The 23502-nt window shown below is 28.2% G+C and overlaps 3 protein-coding genes, 1 long non-coding RNA gene and 4 other non-coding genes across 13 annotated transcripts in view; 7 read left to right on the forward strand and 1 right to left on the reverse strand.

Moving 5' to 3' along the window:
- Usp32 (Ubiquitin specific protease 32) overlaps positions 1 to 11019 on the forward strand; it is a 30561-nt gene extending 19542 nt beyond the window's left edge. For both annotated transcript variants that reach the window (XM_075303510.1, XM_075303511.1), the window contains exons 12-17: positions 6120 to 6784; positions 7018 to 7184; positions 7257 to 7471; positions 7545 to 7730; positions 7806 to 8567; positions 9905 to 11019. In XM_075303510.1, the coding sequence (XP_075159625.1) occupies positions 6120 to 6784; positions 7018 to 7184; positions 7257 to 7471; positions 7545 to 7730; positions 7806 to 8567; positions 9905 to 10183 (2274 nt within the window). In that variant the 3' untranslated portion in view covers positions 10184 to 11019. The remainder of the gene's footprint in view (positions 1 to 6119; positions 6785 to 7017; positions 7185 to 7256; positions 7472 to 7544; positions 7731 to 7805; positions 8568 to 9904) is intronic.
- A 2107-nt stretch (positions 11020 to 13126) lies between these two features.
- Ccdc58 (Coiled-coil domain-containing 58) lies at positions 13127 to 14004 on the forward strand. The gene is made up of 2 exons (XM_075305728.1): positions 13127 to 13279; positions 13348 to 14004. Exons 1-2 carry the CDS (start codon positions 13238 to 13240, stop codon positions 13732 to 13734), a joined length of 429 nt encoding a protein of 142 aa, XP_075161843.1. The 5' UTR covers positions 13127 to 13237; the 3' UTR covers positions 13735 to 14004.
- A 2053-nt stretch (positions 14005 to 16057) lies between these two features.
- On the reverse strand, positions 16058 to 16538 carry LOC142234564 (uncharacterized). Of its 2 annotated transcripts, none has more exons than XM_075305729.1 (2): positions 16409 to 16538; positions 16058 to 16346 (listed from the first exon to the last, which is right to left on the reverse strand). In XM_075305729.1, the coding sequence occupies exons 1-2, from the start codon at positions 16433 to 16435 to the stop codon at positions 16089 to 16091; spliced, it is 285 nt and encodes a 94-aa protein (XP_075161844.1). In that variant the 5' UTR covers positions 16436 to 16538; the 3' UTR covers positions 16058 to 16088. The 2 variants fall into 2 exon arrangements, with proteins under 2 accessions (XP_075161844.1, XP_075161845.1); XM_075305730.1 differs by having other exon boundaries at positions 16418 to 16523.
- A 2078-nt stretch (positions 16539 to 18616) lies between these two features.
- Positions 18617 to 20594, forward strand: LOC142233577 (uncharacterized). 4 transcript variants are annotated; one of them, XR_012721438.1, is made up of 7 exons: positions 18617 to 18738; positions 18939 to 19032; positions 19086 to 19185; positions 19380 to 19474; positions 19819 to 19909; positions 20180 to 20251; positions 20436 to 20594. It is a non-coding gene; the product is annotated as an uncharacterized LOC142233577 (long non-coding RNA). The 4 variants fall into 4 exon arrangements; XR_012721437.1 differs by having other exon boundaries at positions 19093 to 19185; XR_012721436.1 differs by having other exon boundaries at positions 18618 to 18738; positions 19112 to 19185.
- Positions 19229 to 19319, forward strand: LOC142237332 (small nucleolar RNA Me18S-Um1356). The gene has a single exon (XR_012722466.1). It is a non-coding gene; the product is annotated as a small nucleolar RNA Me18S-Um1356 (small nucleolar RNA).
- LOC142237328 (small nucleolar RNA Me18S-Um1356) lies at positions 19657 to 19745 on the forward strand. The gene has a single exon (XR_012722462.1). It is a non-coding gene; the product is annotated as a small nucleolar RNA Me18S-Um1356 (small nucleolar RNA).
- On the forward strand, positions 20033 to 20120 carry LOC142237331 (small nucleolar RNA Me18S-Um1356). Its single transcript, XR_012722465.1, has one exon. It is a non-coding gene; the product is annotated as a small nucleolar RNA Me18S-Um1356 (small nucleolar RNA).
- Positions 20284 to 20372, forward strand: LOC142237329 (small nucleolar RNA Me18S-Um1356). The gene has a single exon (XR_012722463.1). It is a non-coding gene; the product is annotated as a small nucleolar RNA Me18S-Um1356 (small nucleolar RNA).
- Positions 20595 to 23502: the final 2908 nt, after the last annotated feature.

Genomic DNA, 23502 nt, shown 5'->3' on the forward strand with positions numbered 1-23502 from the left:
GAAGTTTTTTAGACTTTATTATTAATCGGACAATTGAAAAATAAATTTAAAAAATGGAAATTGGTAAGAGGTAAAGTGACTAATCATCAACAATTACAAAAAAAAATTACAAAAAAATGGGGAAAAAATCAGTATATATAGCAGTTATGTTCATCACATTCAAATCATAGAAAATAACACTGTACAATTAAAGTTAACGTGTTAATTTTCAATTACATTTATTTTTAATAGAAATCCTTCAAGGCCAATGTATTTTATTTAGCACCAAACTTAGGTAACAATTGTGTCGAACTTTCAATGATCCTTGGACACATAATGTCAACGTCGTTCCAATTGTATATGCCGGATATTGTTATTGTCCTAATGTAGATATCTAAATCATCTCCCGAGTCAAATTTATCATTTATTTTGATTTTCCAAGTCAACATTGGATTATAAACAAACAGCATTTTAAACGCAAATAATTAAAATTCAGTTTTGCACATCAGCTGATTGTTTTCTTTCACGATGATCCTTGTGCCATTGATCTCAGCGTCGTCGCCATTTTTGTAGTTTTGGAAGCTTTAACTGTCCTCGAATATATATCCACATTTTTTCCGCGTCAAATTAAATATTTTTTCTTGATTTTCTGACTTAGAATTGCGTCAGAAATAAAAAATATTTTAAACCGAAAAAATTAAAATTCTTTTTTTTTTGCACATCAGCTGATTGTTTTCTAGTGATATCGGCCTTTTATTACCGAGTATTGTAATTGGTACAAAAAGTAATCGTCGCCGTCGCCACTTCGCAGGAATACCAAATGAATGACGAGACGACTTTAAAGTGACAGACGACAAAAAGCGACGGCGAGTGCGAGGGCGACTTCAGGAATAAGGGTGAATGAATGAACCAAAGAATAGTATGGAACTAATTATTTCCGAACGAAATATTCAATTATATTTTTAATTGAATATTTCGTTTTAATTTAAATAATTAATATTTTAATTGGAATTGTAAAAATTTTCAATTATTTTCTTAATTGATTTTATTTTTTAATTTAATTAAATAGTTAATTGTACCAATTAATTTGTTATTTGGTTATTTTATCAACTTTGTAATTGGAAATATTTTGGTGACATTTTTTTATGTGCTGGTACTTTAGAAAATTACAGTACAAAAATAGGAATAGACATATTAGATGGCGTGACATTCCACATCTTTTTCTCTACCATGGTATTAATACCTCCTTTTTTTATAGCCGTTCGGACTCGGCTATAAAAAAAGGAGGTCCCTTGTCATTGAGCTTAACATGGAATCGGGCAGCACTCAGTGATAAGAGAGAAGTTCACCACTGTGGTATCACAATGGACTGAATAGTCTAAGTGAGCCTGATACATCGGGCTGCCACATAACCTAACCTAACCTATGGTATTAATACAATCATGACTGTCCTGTGTCTCACCGCACACAACCATATTCTTCACATCTCTCAAGAAGTTAAATTTTTGTTGGGGACTTCTAATCGAAAAATGTAAATAGGTGATTTTTCTGCAAGGCATTTAATTTACAGACTTACTTTGCCTGTAAAACTAAAGTAGACTGCGGAATAAAAAGTAAAAACAACTCCTAAAAATTATCACCAGTCAGAAGAATTTTGCAAGTGATTTTATTTAAAAAAAATGTGAAACATATATATAGGAAACACATACAAGTTTCAGAATCTGTTATTTATTTGTGTTAAAAATCTTCTAACTTTGAATACGATATCTGTACACTTGGCCCACACAAAAAATATTCGTGTACTTTTTTATAGTCCAGAAAACCTCTTAGGTGTGACACCTCATGAAAACGATACATATAAGTATGAGAACAGGCACAAATATGTTTAAAACCATCATTATTGCGCCTGTCACCTGTATAATGACGGTAATTTCCTTTTTGCTACAACAGTACTCTAACATTTTGTTAATTTTTACAAATCTGATATAACCATCATTCCCCGGACAAATTGTATATCATTGTTTCCATTTTTTTACTTATCGTATAGAAATTTGACTTCTTGTTTTGTTACAGTTTCTAGATACTTTTTTTTTTTAATATTTTAATATTCAAATATTTAGTTAATATTTGTTTTTTTTTCTCGTTAGAAGTAAAATGTTGTTTCATAGAAACCTAGTCTAGTAAACCTATTAGTTATTTTCCCGATAGCACTGAATATTTTTCAGAACATTAATCGAATTCTCTAAACCAATTTTTATTATCCTTTCTTCCTATTATTAGGTATTATTTATATAGAAGAACATTGAATCTTAGGCATAGCTATTTTGAATATTACACACGTTTACATACAGCGGCGACGAAAATAATGGAAAAGTGGCAATTTTTTTAATAATGCATAATTACCGAGATATAAAATTTTGTAAAAATTTTCTATAGAATTACAATTTTGAGAAAATTTTCTATAGAATTAAAATTTCGAGAAAATTTTCTTAGAAATAAAATTGTGACAAAATTTTCTATAGAATTAAAATTTTGACAAACTTTTCTATAGAATTAAAATTTTGACAAAATTTTCTATAGAAATTAAATTTTGAGAAAATTTTTTATAGAATTAAAATTTTCTATAGAAATAAAATTTTGAGAAAATTTTTTATAGAATTAAAATTTTCTATAGAAATAAAATTTTCAGAAAATTTACTATAGCAATAAAATTTTGCAAAAATTTTCTATGGAAATAAAATTTTCTATAGAAATAAAATATTCATAAAATTTGCTGTAGAAAACAATTATTTTGACAAAATTTTCTATAGAAATAAAATGTTGCAAAAATTTTCTATAGAAATAAAATTTTGCAAAAATTTTCTATAGAAATAAAATTTTGCAAAAATTTTCTATACAAATAAAATTTTGCAAAAATTTTCTATGGAAATAAATTTTTCTATAGAAATAAAATTTTGATAAAATTTTCTGTAAAAAAAATTATTTTGACAAAATTTTCAATAGTTATAAAATGTTGACAAAAATTTCTATAGAAATAAAATTTTGCAAAAATGTGCTATAGAAGTAAATTTTTTTTCTATAGAAGTAAAATTTTGAAAAAATTTTCTATAGAAATAAAATTTTGCAAAAATTTTCTACAGAAATAAATTTGTAACAAAATTTCCCATAGAAATAAAATTTTGAAAAAATTTCTATAGAAATAAAATTTTGAAAAAAATTTCTATAGAAATAAAATGTTTGAAAAATTTTCTATAGAAATAAAATTTTGCAAAAAATTTTCTATATAAATAAAATTTTATTCGTTGTTTTGATCTCAGCTTAAAAACCATTGCGTTGACTAAACTACAAGAGTAGCTTCACCAACAGAGGAAAAGAATGTTTCTATAAATTTTGAAAAAAATTTCTATAGAAATAAAATTTTGCAAAAATTTCCTATAGAAATAAAATTTTGCAAAAATTTCCTATAGAAATAAAATTTTGCAAAAATTTTCTATAGAAATAAAATTTTGCAAAAATTTTCTATGGAAATAAATTTTTCTATAGAAATAAAATTTTGATAAAATTTTCTGTAAAAAAAAAATATTTTGACAAAATTTTCAATAGTTATAAAATGTTGACAAAAATTTCTATAGAAATAAAATTTTGCAAAAATGTGCTATAGAAGTAAATTTTTTTTTTCTATAGAAGTAAAAAATTTTCTATAGAAATAAAATTTTGCAAAAATTTTCTACAGAAATAAATTTGTAACAAAATTTCCCATAGAAATAAAATTTTGAAAAATTTTCTATAGAAATAAAATTTTGAAAAAAATTTCTATAGAAATAAAATGTTTGAAAATTTTTCTATAGAAATAAAATTTTGCAAAAATTTTCTATAGAAATAAAATTTTGCAAAAATTTTTCTATATAAATAAAATTTTATTCGTTGTTTTGATCTCAGCTTAAAAACCATTGCGTTGACTAAACTACAAGAGTAGCTTCACCAACAGAGGAAAAGAATGTTTCTATAAATTTTGAAAAAAATTTCTATAGAAATAAAATTTTGCAAAAATTTTCTATAGAAATAAAATTTTGCAAAAATTTTCTATAGAAATAAAATTTTGCAAAAATTTTCTATGGAAAAAAATTTTTCTATAGAAATAAAATTTTGATAAAATTTTCTGTAAAAAAAAATTATTTTGACAAAATTTTCAATAGTTATAAAATGTTGACAAAAATTTCTATAGAAATAAAATTTTGCAAAAATTTGCTATAGAAGTAAATTTTTTTTTCTATAGAAGTAAAATTTTGAAAACATTTTCTATAGAAATAAAATTTTCTACAGAAATAAATTTGTAACAAAATTTCCCATAGAAATAAAATTTTGAAAAATTTTCTATAGAAATAAAATTTTGAAAAAAATTTCTATAGAAATAAAATGTTTGAAAAATTTTCTATAGAAATAAAATTTTGCAAAAATTTTTCTATATAAATAAAATTTTATTCGTTGTTTTGATCTCATCTTAAAAACCATTGCGTTGACTAAACTACAAGAGTAGCTTCACCAACAGAGGAAAAGAATGTTTGTCAAATTTATTTGGGCAAAGCCCTATAGACTGCAAGATAGATGTTTGTACAGATTTATTTCGGCAAAAGCCATCTATCATAAACCTTTTTTCGGAAGGTTCAAGTGTGGTTCACTTTGGGTTTAGTGAACTGCTTGGATTTAATCTGATAATTGGTTTATAGTTTTGCTGCAAGTAGAGGATGCTGATGAGGAATGTGGTAATTCCGAAACGTGCGTCCATCCAACCATCTTGCAGTCTATATGGCTTTGCCCAAATAAATTTGACAAACATTCTTTTCCTCTGTTGGTTAAGCTACTCTTGTAGTTTAGTCAACGCAATGGTTTTTAAACTGAGATCAACGAATATGATTGAAGTACAAACCAACAATAACAGAACAAAACGAATGATATAAAATTTTGCAAAAATTTTCTATGGAAATAAATTTTTCTATAGAAATAAAATTTTGATAAAATTTTCTGTAGAAAAAAAATATATTTTGACAAAATTTTCAATAGTAATAAAATGTTGACAAAAATTTTCTATATAAATAAATTTTTCAAAAATTTTCTATAGAAATAAAATTCTATAGAAATAAAATTTTGATAAAATTTTCTGTAGAAAAAAAAATATTTTGACAAAATTTTCAATAGTAATAAAATTTTGACAAAAATTTTCTATATAAATAAAATTTTGACAAATTTTCTATAGAAATTAAATTTTGAAAAAATTTCTATAGAAATAAAATGTTAACGAATTTTTCTATAGAAATAAAATTTTGTCAAAATTTTCTATAAAAGTAAAATTTTGATAAAATTTTCTATAGAAATAGTTTTTTTTTGAGAAAAAAATGTTCACAAAATTGTAAATTTTACAAAACTTGAATAGAAAAATAAAATTAGGTTACAATAATAAACAAATCAGCCAATATTTATAAAAAAAAACTACATTTTAGTAAAAAGTCGACATTGGTAATTTTTCGACAGTTTTTTTTTTTACAAAAATCGATGTTACCTATTTTGTACCCTGATTTATATAGTTGCCTAAAATAATATTCAATAATTGTAGATATAATTAAGATGTTTGTTTAATTTATGGCGCTCTTCTATTATTGTCACCGAACATGTATATACACTTTGTAATTTGTTTTAAAACTTGTAAAAGTGTGATAATTTCTAATAGACTATGCCATAAGAAATAGTTCTTACTTCCCTGTATTATAGTTCGTGTATTTTATTTAGCACTTAGGTTGTGGTTGTAGCAAATGTGCTTGTGGTTGCTGTTGTAATATAATTTAAAATTGAAAAATAGTGAGCTTTTACTTTCCTTACTACATTATATTTACCCCGTTTAGAAAAAGGCTTATTTTGCACAAAATCTTAGGCACAAGCTCTTTTTTTCTACATATCTACATATGTGTATTTTTTCCTCTTTGCATTAACATTTTCTCTTATTTGGCATTAACTTTTATCTACCTCCTCTTTCTTAACTTCTTTAACCAGAGCACACTTGCTAAGAGCTTTCCTTTTGTTTTAAAAAAATATTCTAATTAAATATTTTTCATTTTTGTTTATGTATTGTGATAATATATCTGCAGCAATCTTCCAACATTAGTCGTAGCCCTGAGAATACATTTGTCAATGGTTCTATTCTGCAAAAACATATTTCCACCTCTAAACTGTTACACGCCATTGAACCGAATACTACATGCTCATCACATTCCGGAGAAAATTCCATGGAAAATTCCATAGTAAACAGTAACTCCAATTGTGAACCAATGGAGATGTGTGAAGGCCTTAGGCGCTTAAGCGATTGTCCATGCCGTCTGAATGCCTCGGCTGATGAGGCTAATGTTCAACGTCTTATGGAATCAGAAATCAATCGTCAAAACTTTATGCAACAAGACCATCTAAATGATTCCTTTAATACCTCGCCCACACCAGGTTTAATGTCGTCAAATAGTTTAGACCCAGCAACTGCAGGTATGGGTGGTAACGGCGGGGGCATTTTCTCTCGGGTTCCGTCGCAACATTACAAAGTTGGCAAATATTTAATGGCTCTACACCGTAAAATAACAAGACAGGATAGTTATTTTTTGTCACATCATAAAACACGACCCAGTATCTTTGGTGTGCCTTTACTAATACCCAATTTAGAGGGAGGTACCAATAAGGATTTGTATTGTGCTGTTTGGTTGCAAGTAAGTCGTCTGCTAACACCACTGCCAGCATCCACAGAACAAGCGAATCATGCAGCGGACTGGTAAGTCGAAAAAATACTAAAACTTAGTTAATTTTTATTTAAAAATTAAGGTATCTTAATTTAATACAAATACCAAAAGAAGTGGACCAAATTGTATGGTATTTAGTATAATTTCCTGTTATGGCTACTTCTTATAGGAGTTCGTTTATTAACTAAATTTTGATGATATCTTTAAATTTGCCAAATGGTCTCCACCTTTGCTCATCTCATCTTTCTTTTTCTTTTTTGTGAAGTGATGACAGTTTGGGCTATGATTTTCCATTTTCGCTTAGAGCTGTAAAAAATGATGGTCTAACATGCGCCTTATGCCCCTGGTCAAATTTCTGCCGTGGCTGTGAAATACCTTGTAACAATGACTATGTCATGCAAAGCTCATTATTTACAAATAATTTTGATACTAGTACGTTATCTATTTATTTTTTATATGGGAAGCAGCAGTTTATAACCTACTCCTGTGTTTTTTTTTTATCAGGTAATACATCTACCCCTAAAATGATGCCAAAATTTCCACCATCGGGCTCTGCAACAAATTTAGAAAATCGCAAGCAATCCCCATCGGACCGAGATTCATTGCAATCACAACAATCCGCAACAATATTGTCCCGAAATTATGATAATAAATTTATTATAGCCATAGATTGGGATCCAACAGCATTGCATTTGCGATATCAAAGTACTTTGGAAAGGGTAAGGAGATAAGGATGATAATGGAATTGTGATATTTCAATTGATCAATAACATTTTCGTTTTCCGAAAATAGCTTTGGGTGGATCATGATACCGTAGCGATTTGTCGCAAAGAACAAATTGAACCAGTCGATTTGAATCATTGCCTGCGAGCATTTACCTCGGAAGAAAAGCTAGAGCAGTGGTATCATTGTAGCCATTGTAAAGGTAAAAAGCCAGCCACCAAGAAATTACAAATATGGAAATTACCTCCTATATTGGTAAGTGATTGTCTTCTTTTACATATAAAATAAATAAAAAATAATAAATGTATTTATCTTTTATTGCTTTTGCAGATTATTCATTTGAAACGGTTCAATTGTGTGAATAACAAATGGGTAAAATCTCAAAAAGTGGTAAATTTCCCCTTTGATAATTTCGATCCAACACCATATTTGGCTGCTGTCCCGCAGGAGACAATATTAAGGCATAAGGAATTACTTGAAATGAATGAAATTTCAAATACAATAAATGGTATTACTGGAACTGAGCCAAATGGCAAAATTAATGATATTAAGCATGAAGAAGAAACAGCAGCATCCATAGAAAATCATAAAAATTCCAGCCAAGAAGAAACTGCCAGTACCGTGTCCTCAACTACACCCTCACCCAGTAATGGCAATAATTCCTGCAATGAAATTCTCAATGGTCTAAACACAGAGGCTCATATATCCTTAAATGAAAAAGTCAATAACATAATGAACTTACATCAGACAACCCAAATTCCTCAGAAGAAAATCTTGGATAATTGTAGTAATTTCATTGATACCTGTAATAATGAGAATACCTTAGGTAACCGGGAAAATTGTGTTGTTACAAATGCAACCGGTGATGATGATTATGATGAGAATGAAGAATATTCGGATAAAATTCTAGATAATGCCACTGTACTTAGAAAAGCTGGAGATGATCGTACAATGACCAGGCGGAAACGTTTAATTTCGACAAGTTTAACAAAAACGCCAATTGTCGATGGAGCATTTGAAGATTTCCATCAGCATAAACTTAAAAATGGTGACGATCCATTTGATCCAAAGTATAAACTTTATGCTGTGGTGGTAAGTTGAAAATTTATTTATATGGAAAGAAAGTGCAAATATATAAAAAGTATCATTGCTTCAAAAAATTTCTGTTTCTATAGAAAATTTTGCCAAAATTTTATTTCAATAGAAAAATTTCGTCAAAATGTTATTTCTATAGAAAAATGTTGTCAAAATTTTATTTCTATAGAAAAATTTCCCAAAATTTTATTTCTATAGAAAATTTTGTCAAAAGTTTATTTCTATAGAAAATTTGGCCAAAATTTTATTACTATAGAAAATGTTGCCAAAATTTTATTTTTATAGAAAATTTTGCAAAAAAATTATTTCTATAGAAAATTTTGTCAAAAGTTTATTTCTATAGAAAATTGGCAAAATTTTATTTCTATAGAAATTTATGTCAAAATTGTATTTCCCTAGAAAATTTTACCAAAATTGTATTTCTATAGAAAATTTTGTCAAAAGTTTATTTCTATAGAAAATTGGCAAAATTTTATTTCCCTAGAAAATTTTACCACAATTTTATTTCTATAGAAAATTTTGCCAAAATTTTATTTCTATAGAAAATTTTGCCAAAATTTTATTTCTATAGAAAATTTTGCCAAAATTTTATTTTTATAGAAAATGTTGCAAAAATTTTATTTCTATAGAAAATTTTGTCAACAATTTTATTTCTATCGAAAATTTTTGCAAAATTTTTTTTCTATAGAAAATTTTGTCAAAATTTTATTTCTATTGAAAATTTTTGTAAAAAATTTATTTCTATAGAAAATGTTGTCAAAAGTTTATTTCTATAGAAAATTGGCAAAATTTTATTTCTATAAAAATGTATGTCAAAATTGTATTTCCCTAGAAAATTTTATTTCTATAGAAAATTTTGCCAAAATTTTATTACTATAGAAAATGTTGCCAAAATTTTATTTTTATAGAAAATTTTGCAAAATTTTTTTCTATAGAAAATTTTGCAAAAATTTTATTTCTATAGAAAATTTTGTCAAAATTTTATTACTATAGAAAATGTTTCCAAAATTTTATTTTTATACAAAATTTTGCCAAAATTTTTTTTCTATAGAAAATTTTGCAAAAATTTTATTTCTGTAGAAAATTTTTGCAAAATTTTATTTCTATTGAATATTTTTGTCAAAATTTTATTTCTATAGAAAATTTTTGTCAAAATTTTATTTCTATAGAATTTTTTATCAAAAATTTTATTTCTATAGAAAATGTTGTCAATATTTTATTTCTATAGAAAATTTTGTTAAGATTTTATTTCTATAGAAAATTTTGCCATTCTACCAATCTACCAAACAGTAAAAAATATATTTTTTTTTTAACTTTTTCTTGTTCCATTTTAGTCGCACTCGGGAATGTTAAATGGCGGACATTATGTATCTTATGCCGCAAATCCCAATGGATCGTGGTATTGCTATAATGATAGTTCGTGCCGTGAAATATCGAGTCCACCCAATATTGATCCTAGTTCTGCATATTTACTTTTCTACGAACGTAAAGGCCTAAACTATGAACCTTATTTGCCAAATATAACCGGTAAAACTATACCAAATGGAGGTTTAGGTATTATAGAACCAGACGATGCCGAAAATGATCTAAAGAAAATGTGCACAATATCCTAATACAAGGCATAGTAGTGGATAAGGCAATTTGAAGAAACAAAAATGAGTCAGTTAGCGATAACACCGAAACATCCATGAAGTAGAGATGAGAAGATATATTACTGAAACCAACTATAACTATAATACGCTAAGCGTTTTAATAATATATATAAATATTGTGATTATTATATAATTTCCATAGGTATATATATATATTTTTTTGTTTATTTTCTATTTATGATAATTTGTCTTTTTTGTAATATTTTCATAAAACTGTACATTATTTTTTTGTTTAGCGGCAATCAAATATGCTAAAAAATATAGCAATATATATGTTTGTGTGACTAATGCTATTGAGCTAGAATTTCTATTGGTGATTATCTTTTGTCATAATTATGTTAATATATTAAAGAAAATTATATTATGTTCTGCTATTATTAAATATATGTAAACAGAAAAAAAATAAATTATAATAGTCGAATTTAGGTTTTTTTTTTTAATTTTATTTCACAAATATTATTATACTATTATTATTATTTAGTTTTTGTTTTGTTTCATTATTATTTGTAGGTGTTTCTTGTTTTTTTCTTAATTTTATTTAAGAGTAGCTCAAATTTTTTGTTTTGGCTACTTTTAAGTGCAATACTAAATGTTTAATAATTTTGTTTTGTTGTAAATATTTATGCTAAGTAACGGATGAAAGAAGTTGGCTTATGAAAGTTTTTTTTTTTTTCAATAATAAATTTTAATGCTAGAGATATTGATTTGCATAGATGTTTCGTGAAACGGAAATTTTTTGAATTAGTGTGTATCCACAAAAATGCTTTAATAAAATATCAGGCTTATTTTCAAACGAATATTGTCTTTTGTATCTTAATTTTTCTACGAAACTTGGAATGGAAAACAGAAAGATATTATAATTTTTTTTTTGGCAAATTTTATCATAACTTGATGGGGAATGGTCCAAAGTAAATTTTTGTGCTAATTTTAAGAGGAATGATACAAAGTAACAATTCATAAAGTTTATTTTCTTTAAAATCACTGTTAAAAAATTTAAAACTTTTTTTTTAAACTTCTGGACATACTTGCTTATATAAATTGTGGATTATTTGAATCCTTAACTCTCTAATGTCCAAGGCTTTATCAAAATCAGAAAACTTTAGTGAAACAACAAATTTTTTTAAAATATAAACTAATCTACTTTAATCTGTGCAAGAGAACTTAGAACATGTACGCAATGCATTTTTCTGGTTTTTGTACGATAAACTTTCAATACTCAAAGATAACTTTGAGGAAATGGTTCAAATATTCAATTCAATATGTGGATTTTACTTAAAATAACATACACCGGAAAAAATGTCACCAAAAGTATTCCATTTAAAACTGTAATTGAATTTTAAAAAATATTCAATTAAAATATTCCATTTCTGTGATTGAAGAATTTTCAATTAAAACTTAATTTTGTCATTAAAATTAAAAAAAAAAAAATATATATATATATATATATATATATATATATATATATATATATATATATATATATATATATATATATATATATATATATATATATATATATATATATATATATATATATATATATATATATATATATATATATATATATATATATATATATATATATATATATATATATATATATATATATATATATATATATATATATATATATATATATATTTTTTTTTTTTTTTTTTTTTGTGTAAGTATGCATGAAATTTTTTGGCTTGTACTTATAAGTTTGTGTTTCACAGGTGAAACCCAATTTTTTTCATGGTTACTTCTCTTGAAATTAAATTAAATTTTTTATTATTATTTTAAGGAAATGCAAATTGCTTGTTGAAATTTTAAATGCAAATTGCTAGTTGAAATTTTAAATTGGAGAAGTGAAATACGAATCGCCCTTTCACCTGTGAAACCCAAATTTTGTACAGAAATTTTAGCATATCGAACAGTGGAAAGCGCCATACATATTCAATCATGACAGCTAGTAGAAATGCAACACTGTTAGGATTTGAAGCAGGGTTGCCGTTTTGGTCCGATCGGACCAAAATTTGTCCAAAAAATTATTAAATTTTAAATTTGGTCCGATGGTCGCACCAAATCGAATTTGGTTGATTTTGGTCTATTTTCGTCAAATCGGTAATTTTTCACAATTTTTAAAATTTTGACAAAATTTTCTGTTGAAAGGCTTTGTATTAATAATTGTTAAATAAATGAAATGAAATTTTTGACAAAATTTTCTATAGAAATAAAATTTTAACAATATTTTATATAGAAATACAATTTTGGCTAAATTTTCTATAGACAAAATTTCCTAAAGAAATGAAATCTTGACAAAAATTTATATAGAAATAAAATTTTGCCTAAATTTTCTATAGAAATAAAATTTTGCCTAAATTTTCTATAGAAATGGAATTTTGACCAAATTTCCTAAAGAAATGAAATTTTGACAAAATTTTCTATAGAAATAAAATTTGGACAAAATTTTCTATAGAAATAAAATTTGGACAAAATTTTCTATAGAAATAAAATTTTGACTAAATTTTCTATAGAAATAAAAGTTTGACAAAATTTTCTATAGAAATAAAATTTTGACAAAATTTTCTATAGAAATAAAATTTTGACAACATTTTCTATAGAAATAAAATGTTGAAAAACTTTCTATAGAAATAAAATTTTGACAAAATCGTCTATAGAGATAAAATTTTTACAAAATCGTTTATAGAAATAAAATTTTTACAAAACTTTCTATACAGAAATAAAAATTTTGAATAGAAATAAACATTTGACAAAATTTTCTATCGAAGAAAACAATTTTGGAAAATGTTTAACTTTTAAATTATATTAATGTAATTTGGAAAAATAGTCCGCTGGTACGAATTATGGTCCAATTTTGGAAAAATGTTAGTCCAAAATAAGAATTCATTGTGGCAACGCTGATTTGAGGTTATGTCATGACATAAATAATTTTGACATATCAGTCGGTGTTTTTTGACTGTTTTCGCTGTATTATTTTGTAACATTGGAATTTTGTAGAACAAAATCATAACTATGGCGGTTTCTTATTCATGCCATGATTTCCTTGGTTTCCAAGTAAGTACAATGGTCAATATATTGATCAGTTATTTTTAATTCATGCTCATTTTTTGTCTATCCAAAAGGAAGCCCTGAAGAAAATGCGGGATATTGATGATAAAATTATATATGCCCTAAATACCTCACTTCCAACAGAATCTTTCAAAGGTCAGGTAGATAGGGAACAAACTTGTCGCGATTTATATGGCAAACTAAAAGTTGGACATAAACAGCGCGAGGAGGCTATTCGCAATTGCATTATGGTCTCTGCCGAATCACTGAAAACATTGAGAGAAAAACGAGAAGCCCAACCGGACGATGTGGATTTGAACAAAAAATTCAAATCAGAACAAAGAAAACTGCGCGTTTTACAGTCTGAACTCAATGTGGAAGATATTGTCAAAGATCGCTCATACAAGGCATTCAATGAGAGATGCAGGGTCTACTTCAGAGCCGGTGATGTAGCCTTATGATTTAATTTCGTGGACTCTACGTCCGAAGCGGAATATGATAAAACAAAATTTCACATATCCTCAAATTGAGGAAGTGTCAATCACAGATTGATTTTAACATTTATTTGCCGTTTCCATATACGACGTCTTACAATAATGTTGGCATTTTGATTTCCTTATGTAATTAAAGATTGAATATCTCTAGAAATAGGTCAAACATGTTACTGTTATTTTGTAAATTTTTTCATAAAAAAAACAATATAAAAACTTAATTTTTTGCCAAGTAACAAATTTTGTTAGAACTTAAATTGGGGAAATAGATGAAGTTTTTGGAGAAATAGTCATTGTTTCATAGATGCCTGATTCCATAAAAAAAAACTAATTGAGCAGTCAGTCGCCACTAATCATCAGATATCACTTTACCATGAATTCTCACCAGCCGCCTTATATACGTTGTTGTAACAGTTTTTAATGTAGTTTCATCCATTTTGTTCTATATTTTGGCAGTTCAAATAGTAGCCAGATCAAGGAACTCTGCGATAAGGATGGGGTGTGTCCAGAGTGATCAGAGTGGTGAGGTGGGTAGGCTTAGCTGGGCAAGCGAAAAGGTGACGAGTGCCATGTGGTTGATTACAGATGGGACACACGCCAGCTACGCTGCTACTGATAAGTAGGAATTGAGGCGGCTCCACTTGCCTGATCTTAGTAACCTGGTCTGTCGTGGGATGTCTCTCAATGCTGGTTAGGTTGTAGTGATGGGAGCCACCGTGGTGCAATAGTTAGCATGTCCGCCTTGCATACACAAGGTCGTGGTTTCGATTCCTGCTTCGACCGAACACCAAAAAGTTTTTCAGCGGTGGATTATCCCACCTCAGTAATGCTGGTGACATTTCTGAGGGGTTCAAAGCTTCTCTTAGTGGTTTCACTACAATGTGGAACGCCGTTCGGACTCTGCTATAAAAAGGAGGTCCTTTTTATAGCCGAGATCGGGCAGCAATCAGTAATAAGAGAGAAGTTCACCAATGTGGATTCAAAATGGACTGAATAGTCTAAGTGAGCCTGATACTAGTCTTGTGTCGTTCCGGAACGAACTAGTTCCAATGAACGGTTCACTAAAAGGAACGACTGTCACTAGTTCCATCTCTTTCGTTCTCATCGTTCCTTTTGTTTAGTTCTATTTTCAATTTACGATCCATCGTTCTTCGGATCGCAGTTTGATTTCTTTACTTCTGTTAGAGCTATTTACCAATTCATTCATTTTGGCGCGTATGTATTTAAACCATTGGCTGATATGCTGCTATTTAATAGAATCTTTAATTCCATCTCAGACTCTTCACAAACGACAAAAAAAAATCGTAATTTCTTCCAATGAATAATTTTGCACAGAGTATAGTATTATTCAATCCAAAAATCCATCCAAAGAGTTTGGCTTCCTGAATTTAGTTATTTCCTTAAATTTTCCATTCCTTTAATTTTTGTATATTACTATAAACTATTTGAAGTAATTTCACTCAATTTTTCATATTTTTGTGTCTTTCAATTGACCACGAACTTCGTTACACAAAGTAAACAAACAATGTAATGTCTGTCTTTAGTAGATGACAGTGATGACAAATATACAAATCCGGAACGAAAAGGAACGATGGAACGATTTGAAGGAACTAGTTCCTTTGTACAAAAGGAACGATGAATCCGAATCACTACGGTGAACGATTTTGCCCAAGACTACCTGATACATCGGGCTGCCACCTAACCTAGGTTGTAGTGATAACATGGTAGTAAAATTTGTTTTATTATTATTTTTTTTTTAATTTTTAAAGTTAAACTCAAGAAATTATACTTTTCTTGAACCAACTTAGTGTTTTACAATTATCAAAAGCTGTCAGCATCGAAGCCTTACACAGGGACAGACAGGGTACACACTCTACTTCTAATGAAACCAAGGTAGTGTTTTCTTTTACTCTATTATTTTAAAGCTGTTTTATATTCAATGGCCAATAAACATATACCTATAAACTATTTAATAGTATAAAACCCCAATATTGCATATAAAACTATCAATACACATCAGAATTTTTATTCAGAAACAACTTCATATTAGTTCATGAAGAACTAAAAAATATGTAATAATAAACTTAATTTAATACCTCATTATGCTCTCTATTAAAAGTGGATTTGAAATCACTTATTTATAAGGCAAATGACAGATGAAATCTAGTTAAAGTGGATTTTGGAAGTGTAATGTGAATGAGCCTTTAAAATATGTCAATGCATAATATAAAAAATTAAGTAAAAGTAAGTACTTACATGGGACAAGAGGATAAAGAATAGATTTTTTGAAAACTTCATTTTTCAATATAACTTTTTGATAAAGCCTATTCATTCAATGGCAAATTGTATTTCAAGTGCAATTCCTTTATAGTCATACAATTGATATTTGCCAAAGCTCCAATAACGATCTGTGTTGCATCTTTAATATCATTGAAATCATGCAAGAGATTCATAATTTCCTTCTTACGTTCAGATTCTGGTAAAGCGTTTTGTTCCAATTTCTCTTCCATATTCTTCAAAACTGAATAGATATCTTTTGAGCTAAGATTGTCCAAGTTAGACAAGTCCATATTTGGTAATAACTACAAATAAAAAAACAACAACGAGCTCTTCGGAATTCGGTTCCAAACTGTTTTGCACCCACCTTATTTACCGTTGCTCCCTGTTCCATTGACCCACTCGTTGTTGTTTTTGAATTCCAGCTCGCGAATAGCGCGACACTTAAAACAGCTGAAAAATAAAGACAGCTGAAAAATGAAAACAAAAACAGGGTGACACAGAGATATAAAAAATCGATCAAAATTGGAAGAACCTATACATTTGTTGAAACTAAGGATTTCTAGAGCCAAAAGTAATAAATACTGATGTATGCCTCTACACTTGAAATAGTGTACACCCTAGTGTTGTAAATTTTGATTACTTTTGACTACTCGTTACCTTTGAATTGAGTACTCGTTACTACTCGTTACTTTTATAAAAAAAATTAAAAAAGACATTGTGGGCACTTTTTAATAATATCTTCCTCTTTTTTAAATTTAAAAACAGTATAGAAAAGCAAATTACATTATCCAATTTTATTCTAGTGTTATAAAATGTGGTGTTGTAAAGGGTGATTCTTTTGAGGTTAGGATTTTCATGCATTAGTATTTGACAGATCACGTGGGATTTCAGACATGGTGTCAAAGAGAAAGATGCTCAGTATGCTTTGACATTTCATCATGAATAGACTTACTAACGAGCCACAACGTCGAATTTTCAGTGAATGGGCCCTAGAAAAGTTGGCAGAAAATCCGCTTTTTTATCGACAAATTTCGTTCAGCGATGAGGCTCATTTCTGGTTGAATGGCTACGTAAATAAGCAAAATTGCCGCATTTGGAGTGAAGAGCAACCAGAAGCCGTTCAAGAACTGCCCATGCATCCCGAAAAATGCACTGTTTGGTGTGGTTTGTACGCTGGTGGAATCATTGGACCGTATTTTTTCAAAGATGCTGTTGGACGCAACGTTACGGTGAATGGCGATCGCTATCGTTCGATGCTAACAAACTTTTTGTTGCCAAAAATGGAAGAACTGAACTTGGTTGACATGTGGTTTCAACAAGATGGCGCTACATGCCACACAGCTCGCGATTCTATGGCCATTTTGAGGGAAAACTTCGGAGAACAATTCATCTCAAGAAATGGACCGGTAAGTTGGCCACCAAGATCATGCGATTTGACGCCTTTAGACTATTTTTTGTGGGGCTACGTCAAGTCTAAAGTCTACAGAAATAAGCCAGCAACTATTCCAGCTTTGGAAGACAACATTTCCGAAGAAATTCGGGCTATTCCGGCCGAAATGCTCGAAAAAGTTGCCCAAAATTGGACTTTCCGAATGGACCACCTAAGACGCAGCCGCGGCCAACATTTAAATGAAATTATCTTCAAAAAGTAAATGTCATGGACCAATCTAACGTTTCAAATAAAGAACCGATGAGATTTTGCAAATTTTATGCGTTTTTTTTAACAAAAAAGTTATCAAGCTCTTAACAAATCACCCTTTAGATATATGGGTCTCGTTAGAAAAAGATTTTCACCAATCATTCAAATTTTTAGAGCCAATTTCGTATTCACTATTTGGTATTTTTTCGTCAGGGTATATCTAAATGGCATTGTGTATTACTGATGCTTGCAATTTGCAAACTTTTTAAATCCACCATTTCCACCATTGACAGTGGATGAAAATATTTAGCGATCATTTTTATCGTGAGACCCAATGTTGAAATTTTCCAAGGGTTTTTGAATAAGCTTGGGTACCTTCTCTGAAAACAATTGGATTGAACCAGCTGAAGTCAACGACATTATTATTCATACTATTCGCATGTGATGCTTTAAATTATAGCTCCCACCTACACCCAATGCAAATTTTTTCAAATGCAAACGTTTTTAAGAAATCGGATAAATTTTTCACTTTGTTCAAAGGTGAAGCCATATATCCTTTTCGTGTTATTTTAACTGATAAAACGATTTTCGAAAACATCAATTAATATTTTTCAAGAAGTCAAGAATTTTACTTCCAAACCGCCAACTTACTCACCGTCAGAAGAAAAAAACTGGCATTGAAGATATTGAGTACTCTTTTACTAGTAACGAGTACTCAAAAAATTTGTCAGTAACGAGTACTTGTAATCAAATACTCGTTACTTTCCCAACACTAGTACACGCTTTAGTACGTTCATCTTTTTTGATAAATTTTGTTGCACACTCGCCAGTTTTTTGCCTCTATGTCACCTTGTTCGGTAATTTAAAGTTTGCATCGTCGCCATCTTCGCGCAGGCGATTTTAAATAGGTACTACGGTTAAATTCTATATTTCGATTACTACCGCCAGTTATCGATTAGTGAAGACAGAAATCCACGTGTTTAAATTCTCAAAGTGCTCATTTTGGGTAGAACTACTTTAGTCACAAGTCTCGTTTTTGGATTAATATAAAAATGGTAAGTTGAAATTTTTAGATTCAATATTATGTTAATTATTTACTCGATGTTGATGCGTAAAATTTCGCGGATTGCTTTTAAATTGGGTTCCTTTCTTACGGTCGCCTTGAGAGAAGTTCACCATTGCTGATTTGCCTGTGATCTAACCATCAAGTCTAAAATTGCTTTATGAAATTTTAAAAATGTCTTTCTAATTCCAGATTTCCCAATACAGTGCATCAAGTCGCCGGGAGGTCTATATGTGGAAGAATTGGAGTACTCGTTGAAGTGCTGCTTGACCAAAGTGTGCAAATGGTATGTTGGAATAATATTTATATTTTTAATTGTATACACGAAAAATATTTCAGTTTTTAGTTTCGTTATTTATTTCTAGACCAATGACATCAATTGTGCCGAAACTGCAGATCTAGCTTTTAAATCTATTAATTTTCAAAAAATTTAAAAATGGTGAGTTGTTATCTTGTATTGTCCTATACAAAAAAAAAATTAATTAGAACTATATATGATGACTCATTTCATACCCAAATCTAAATAGACAATGTTGAAATACGTTTAACATGCATCACCAACTGATTTGTGAATGAAAAATGTGTATCAATCAAAATTGTTTCCATGAAATTTAAATACTTTATTAATTTCAGGTGTCCTAGCCCAATTCGTAAAGACTTTGACGGAGAATCATGTTCGGAAACTAGAGAACTGGCTTAAAGCCAATTTCAAGACTTGTTCAAAAATGGTGAGTAATATAAAAATTAAAAAAAATTATGTTATCTTTGAATGTTAGAGTAATGATGAAAAAACACATTTTCCAAATTATATTCAATAAAAATAAATATTTATTTGATTTTTATTAGTAACTAATTTTTAAATATAAATAATTCCTAACTGAAAAAACTAGTGATATATTTTTATGTATGTATATTTTTTTATGATGACACCTTTCATACCCAAATCTGAATCAAAAATGTTGAAATACATTTAACATGCATCACCAACTGATTTTTGTATAGAAAATTTCCTTCAATTAACATAATTTCCACGAAATTTAATTCTTTCTTTGTTCTAATATTGTAATTTTAGATTTTCTTGCACAATATATGTGGGCGGTAACAGGAATTCATATGCGGAATGTGGAGAACCTAAATCCAACTTAAACAAATTTTCGAAAATGGTGAGTTGGAATAAAAACATAATTTTGTCCTACACACAAAAAAAACTACTACATATTTCAATTGCGCAAACTAACATTAACCAATTTTTACTGACAAAACTTGAAATGGTAGATTTTGTGTGTACCTAATCAATGATGACAAATTTCATACCCAAATCTGAAAAATGTATGAAGAAATACTTTTAACATGCATCACCAACTGATTTGTGTATGAGCATTTTTAATTATAATGAAAGGTTCCATGAAATTTAAAATTTGTCTTAATTTCAGAATTTCGTCAAGTCGCCGTAATGCCCAATGGATTGGCTCAAATTCTGTTTACGGAAAAAATGTTTAAAGATGGTGAGTTGAAATCATTCGTTTTTTTTCCTAATTACTTTTTAATGATGACACCTTTCATACCCAAATCTGAATAAAGTATGTCGAAATACTTGTAACATGCATCACCAACTGATTTGTGTATGAAAATTTCTTATCCAGTAAAATTGTTTCCACGAAATTATACATTTAATTTTCTAAATTCCAGAAATTCTCTCACATTGCGGGATTATCCAATGGCTTTTGGATGTCGAGTATATGCTTTAAAAGGAGGGAGCTGCTGATAAAGTGATTGAATACTATTAAATCACTGTATTATTCATTCAATATAAATAAAAAATATAATAATAATTTGCTAAAATCTGAATTCTTGCATTTATTGTAAAGGGTGATTTGTTAAGAGCTTGATAACTTTTTTAAAAAAAAAAACGCATAAAATTTGCAAAATCTCATCGGTTCTTTATTTGAAACGTTAGATTGGTCCATGACATTTACTTTTTGAAGATAATTTCATTTAAATGTTGGCCGCGGCTGCGTCTTAGGTGGTCCATTCGGAAAGTCCAATTTTGGGCAACTTTTTCGAGCATTTCGGCCGGAATAGCCCGAATTTCTTCGGAAATGTTGTCTTCCAAAGCTGGAATAGTTGCTGGCTTATTTCTGTAGACTTTAGACTTGACGTAGCCCCACAAAAAATAGTCTAAAGGCGTCAAATCGCATGATCTTGGTGGCCAACTTACCGGTCCATTTCTTGAGATGAATTGTTCTCCGAAGTTTTCCCTCAAAATGGCCATAGAATCGCGAGCTGTGTGGCATGTAGCGCCATCTTGTTGAAACCACATGTCAACCAAGTTCAGTTCTTCCATTTTTGGCAACAAAAAGTTTGTTAGCATCGAACGATAGCGATCGCCATTCACCGTAACGTTGCGTCCAACAGCATCTTTGAAAAAATACGGTCCAATGATTCCACCAGCGTACAAACCACACCAAACAGTGCATTTTTCGGGATGCATGGGCAGTTCTTGAACGGCTTCTGGTTGCTCTTCACTCCAAATGCGGCAATTTTGCTTATTTACGTAGCCATTCAACCAGAAATGAGCCTCATCGCTGAACAAAATTTGTCGATAAAAAAGCGGATTTTCCGCCAACTTTTCTAGGGCCCATTCACTGAAAATTCGACGTTGTGGCAGATCGTAAGTCTATTCATGATGAAATGTCAAAGCATACTGAGCATCTTTCTCTTTGACACCATGTCTGAAATCCCACGTGATCTGTCAAATACTAATGCATGAAAATCCTAACCTCAAAAGAATCACCCTTTATTACTATAGGACATTAGAAACGGCCAAGTGAAATTGGACCTTTGGAAGATTCCATAATCCCTGTAAATTCTATAGTGCAAATTACCTAGTATATAAGCAAAGAATTTCAATATACTCTATAAAAGTCCAACCGAACATTCATCTCCGGTCAATAATGACCAACTATTTTCTACTGTCTGATAGTCGAAATTTAATTTACTGTACGTAGATCAAAACGATTTTTTTTTAATTTTCCGAATTTGAAGAAGTCAATTGCCAAAAAGGTGAATTCCCAACAATCGAGGTGTGAATACCAGAAAATCTTGAATTTTAAATATGTCAAATCTTAAATCTAATAACGATTTAGCTTCTATAGAACATTTTGTCTAAATTTTATTTCTATAGAAATTTTTGTCAAAATTTTACTTCTATAGAAAATTTTGTCAAAATTTCTTTCTATTTCTATAGCAAAATGTTATTTCTATAGAAAATTTATTTAACAAAATTTTATTTGTATAGAAAATTTTGTCAAAATTTTATTTCTGTAGAAAATTTTGTCAAAATTTTATTTCTATAGAAAATTTTGTCAAAATTTTATTTCTATAGAAAACTTTGTCAAAATTTTATTTCTATAGAAAATTTTGTCACAATTTTATTTGTATAGAAAATTTTGTCAAAATTTTATTTGTAAGAAAATTTTGTCAAAATTTTATTTCTGTAGAATTTTTTTGTCGAAATTTTATTTCTATAGAAAATTTATTTAACAAAATTTTATTCTATAGACAATTATTTAACAAAATCTATAGACAATTTATTTAACAAAATTTCTAAAGAAAACATTGTCAAAATTTTATTTCTATAGAAAATTTTGTCAAAATTTTATTTCTATAGAAAATTTTGTCCAAATTTTATTTCTATAGAAAATTTTGTCCAAATTTTATTTCTATAGAAAATTTTGTCCAAATTTTATTTCTATAGAAAATTTTGTCCAAATTTTATTTCTATAGAAAATTTTGTCCAAATTTTATTTTTATAGAAAATTTTGTCAAAATTTTATTTCTATAGTAAATTTTGTCAACATTTTATTTCTATAGAAAATTTTGTCAAAATTTTATTTCTATAGAAAACTTTGTCAAACTTTTATTTCTGTAGAAAATGTTTTAAAAATTTTATTTTTATAGAAAATTTTGTCAAAATTTTATTTCAATAGAAAATTTTGTACAATTTTGTTTCTATGGAAAATTTATTTAACAAAATTTTATTTCTATAGACTATTTAACAAAATTTCTATCGAAAATTTTTGCAAAATTTTGTCAAAAATTTATTTCTATAGAAAATGTCAATTTTATTTCTATAGAAAATTTTGTCAAAATGTTATTTCTTTTTTTGTTAAAATGCTATTTCTATAGAAAATTTGTTCAAAATTTTATTTCTATAGAATTTTTTTTTCAAAATTTTATTTCTATAGAAAATTTTGTCAAAGTTTTATTTCACTCGTTTTATTTTGTTATTGTTGTTTTTTTTTTCTTTAATCATTGTTGTTGTTTTGCCAAATAAATTTGACAAACATTCTTTTCCTCCGTTGGTTAAGCTACACTTGTAGTTTAGTCAATGCATGGTTTTAAGCTGAAATCAAAAACAACAAAAATTTTATTTCTTTAAAAAATTTTGTCAAAATTTTATTTCTATATAAAATTTATTTAACAAAATTTCTATAGACAATTTTTGCAAAATGCTATGTAATATTGATAAATTGGCCTTTTTGGCTTTTAATATTGCAATAAATAAATGAAATGAAATGAAATGAAATGAAAAATTTTGTTAAAAATTTATTTCTTTCGTTTTGTTTGTTATTGTTGGCTTCTCTTCAATCGTTATTGTTGTTTTTTTTTTTGATCTCAGCTTAAAGCCATGCATTGACTAAACTACAAGTGTAGCTTAACCAACAGAGGAAAAGTATGCTTGTCAAATTTATTT

Source organism: Haematobia irritans, chromosome 4 (assembly GCF_050003625.1).
Source record: "Haematobia irritans isolate KBUSLIRL chromosome 4, ASM5000362v1, whole genome shotgun sequence".
NCBI lineage: Eukaryota > Metazoa > Arthropoda > Insecta > Diptera > Muscidae > Haematobia > Haematobia irritans.

Excerpts from the sequence above, each read along its gene's own strand:
- LOC142234564 (XM_075305729.1), bottom strand. The coding sequence starts at position 16,435 with ATGGAACAGGGAGCAACGGTAAATAAG. Across the intron at positions 16,347-16,408 it reads AGGGAGCAACGGTAAATAAG|TTATTACCAAATATGGACTT; the intron begins GTGGGTGCAAAA and ends TTTTATTTGTAG.
- Ccdc58 (XM_075305728.1), top strand. The coding sequence starts at position 13,238 with ATGGCGGTTTCTTATTCATGCCATGATTTCCTTGGTTTCCAA. Across the intron at positions 13,280-13,347 it reads ATGATTTCCTTGGTTTCCAA|GAAGCCCTGAAGAAAATGCG; the intron begins GTAAGTACAATG and ends TCTATCCAAAAG.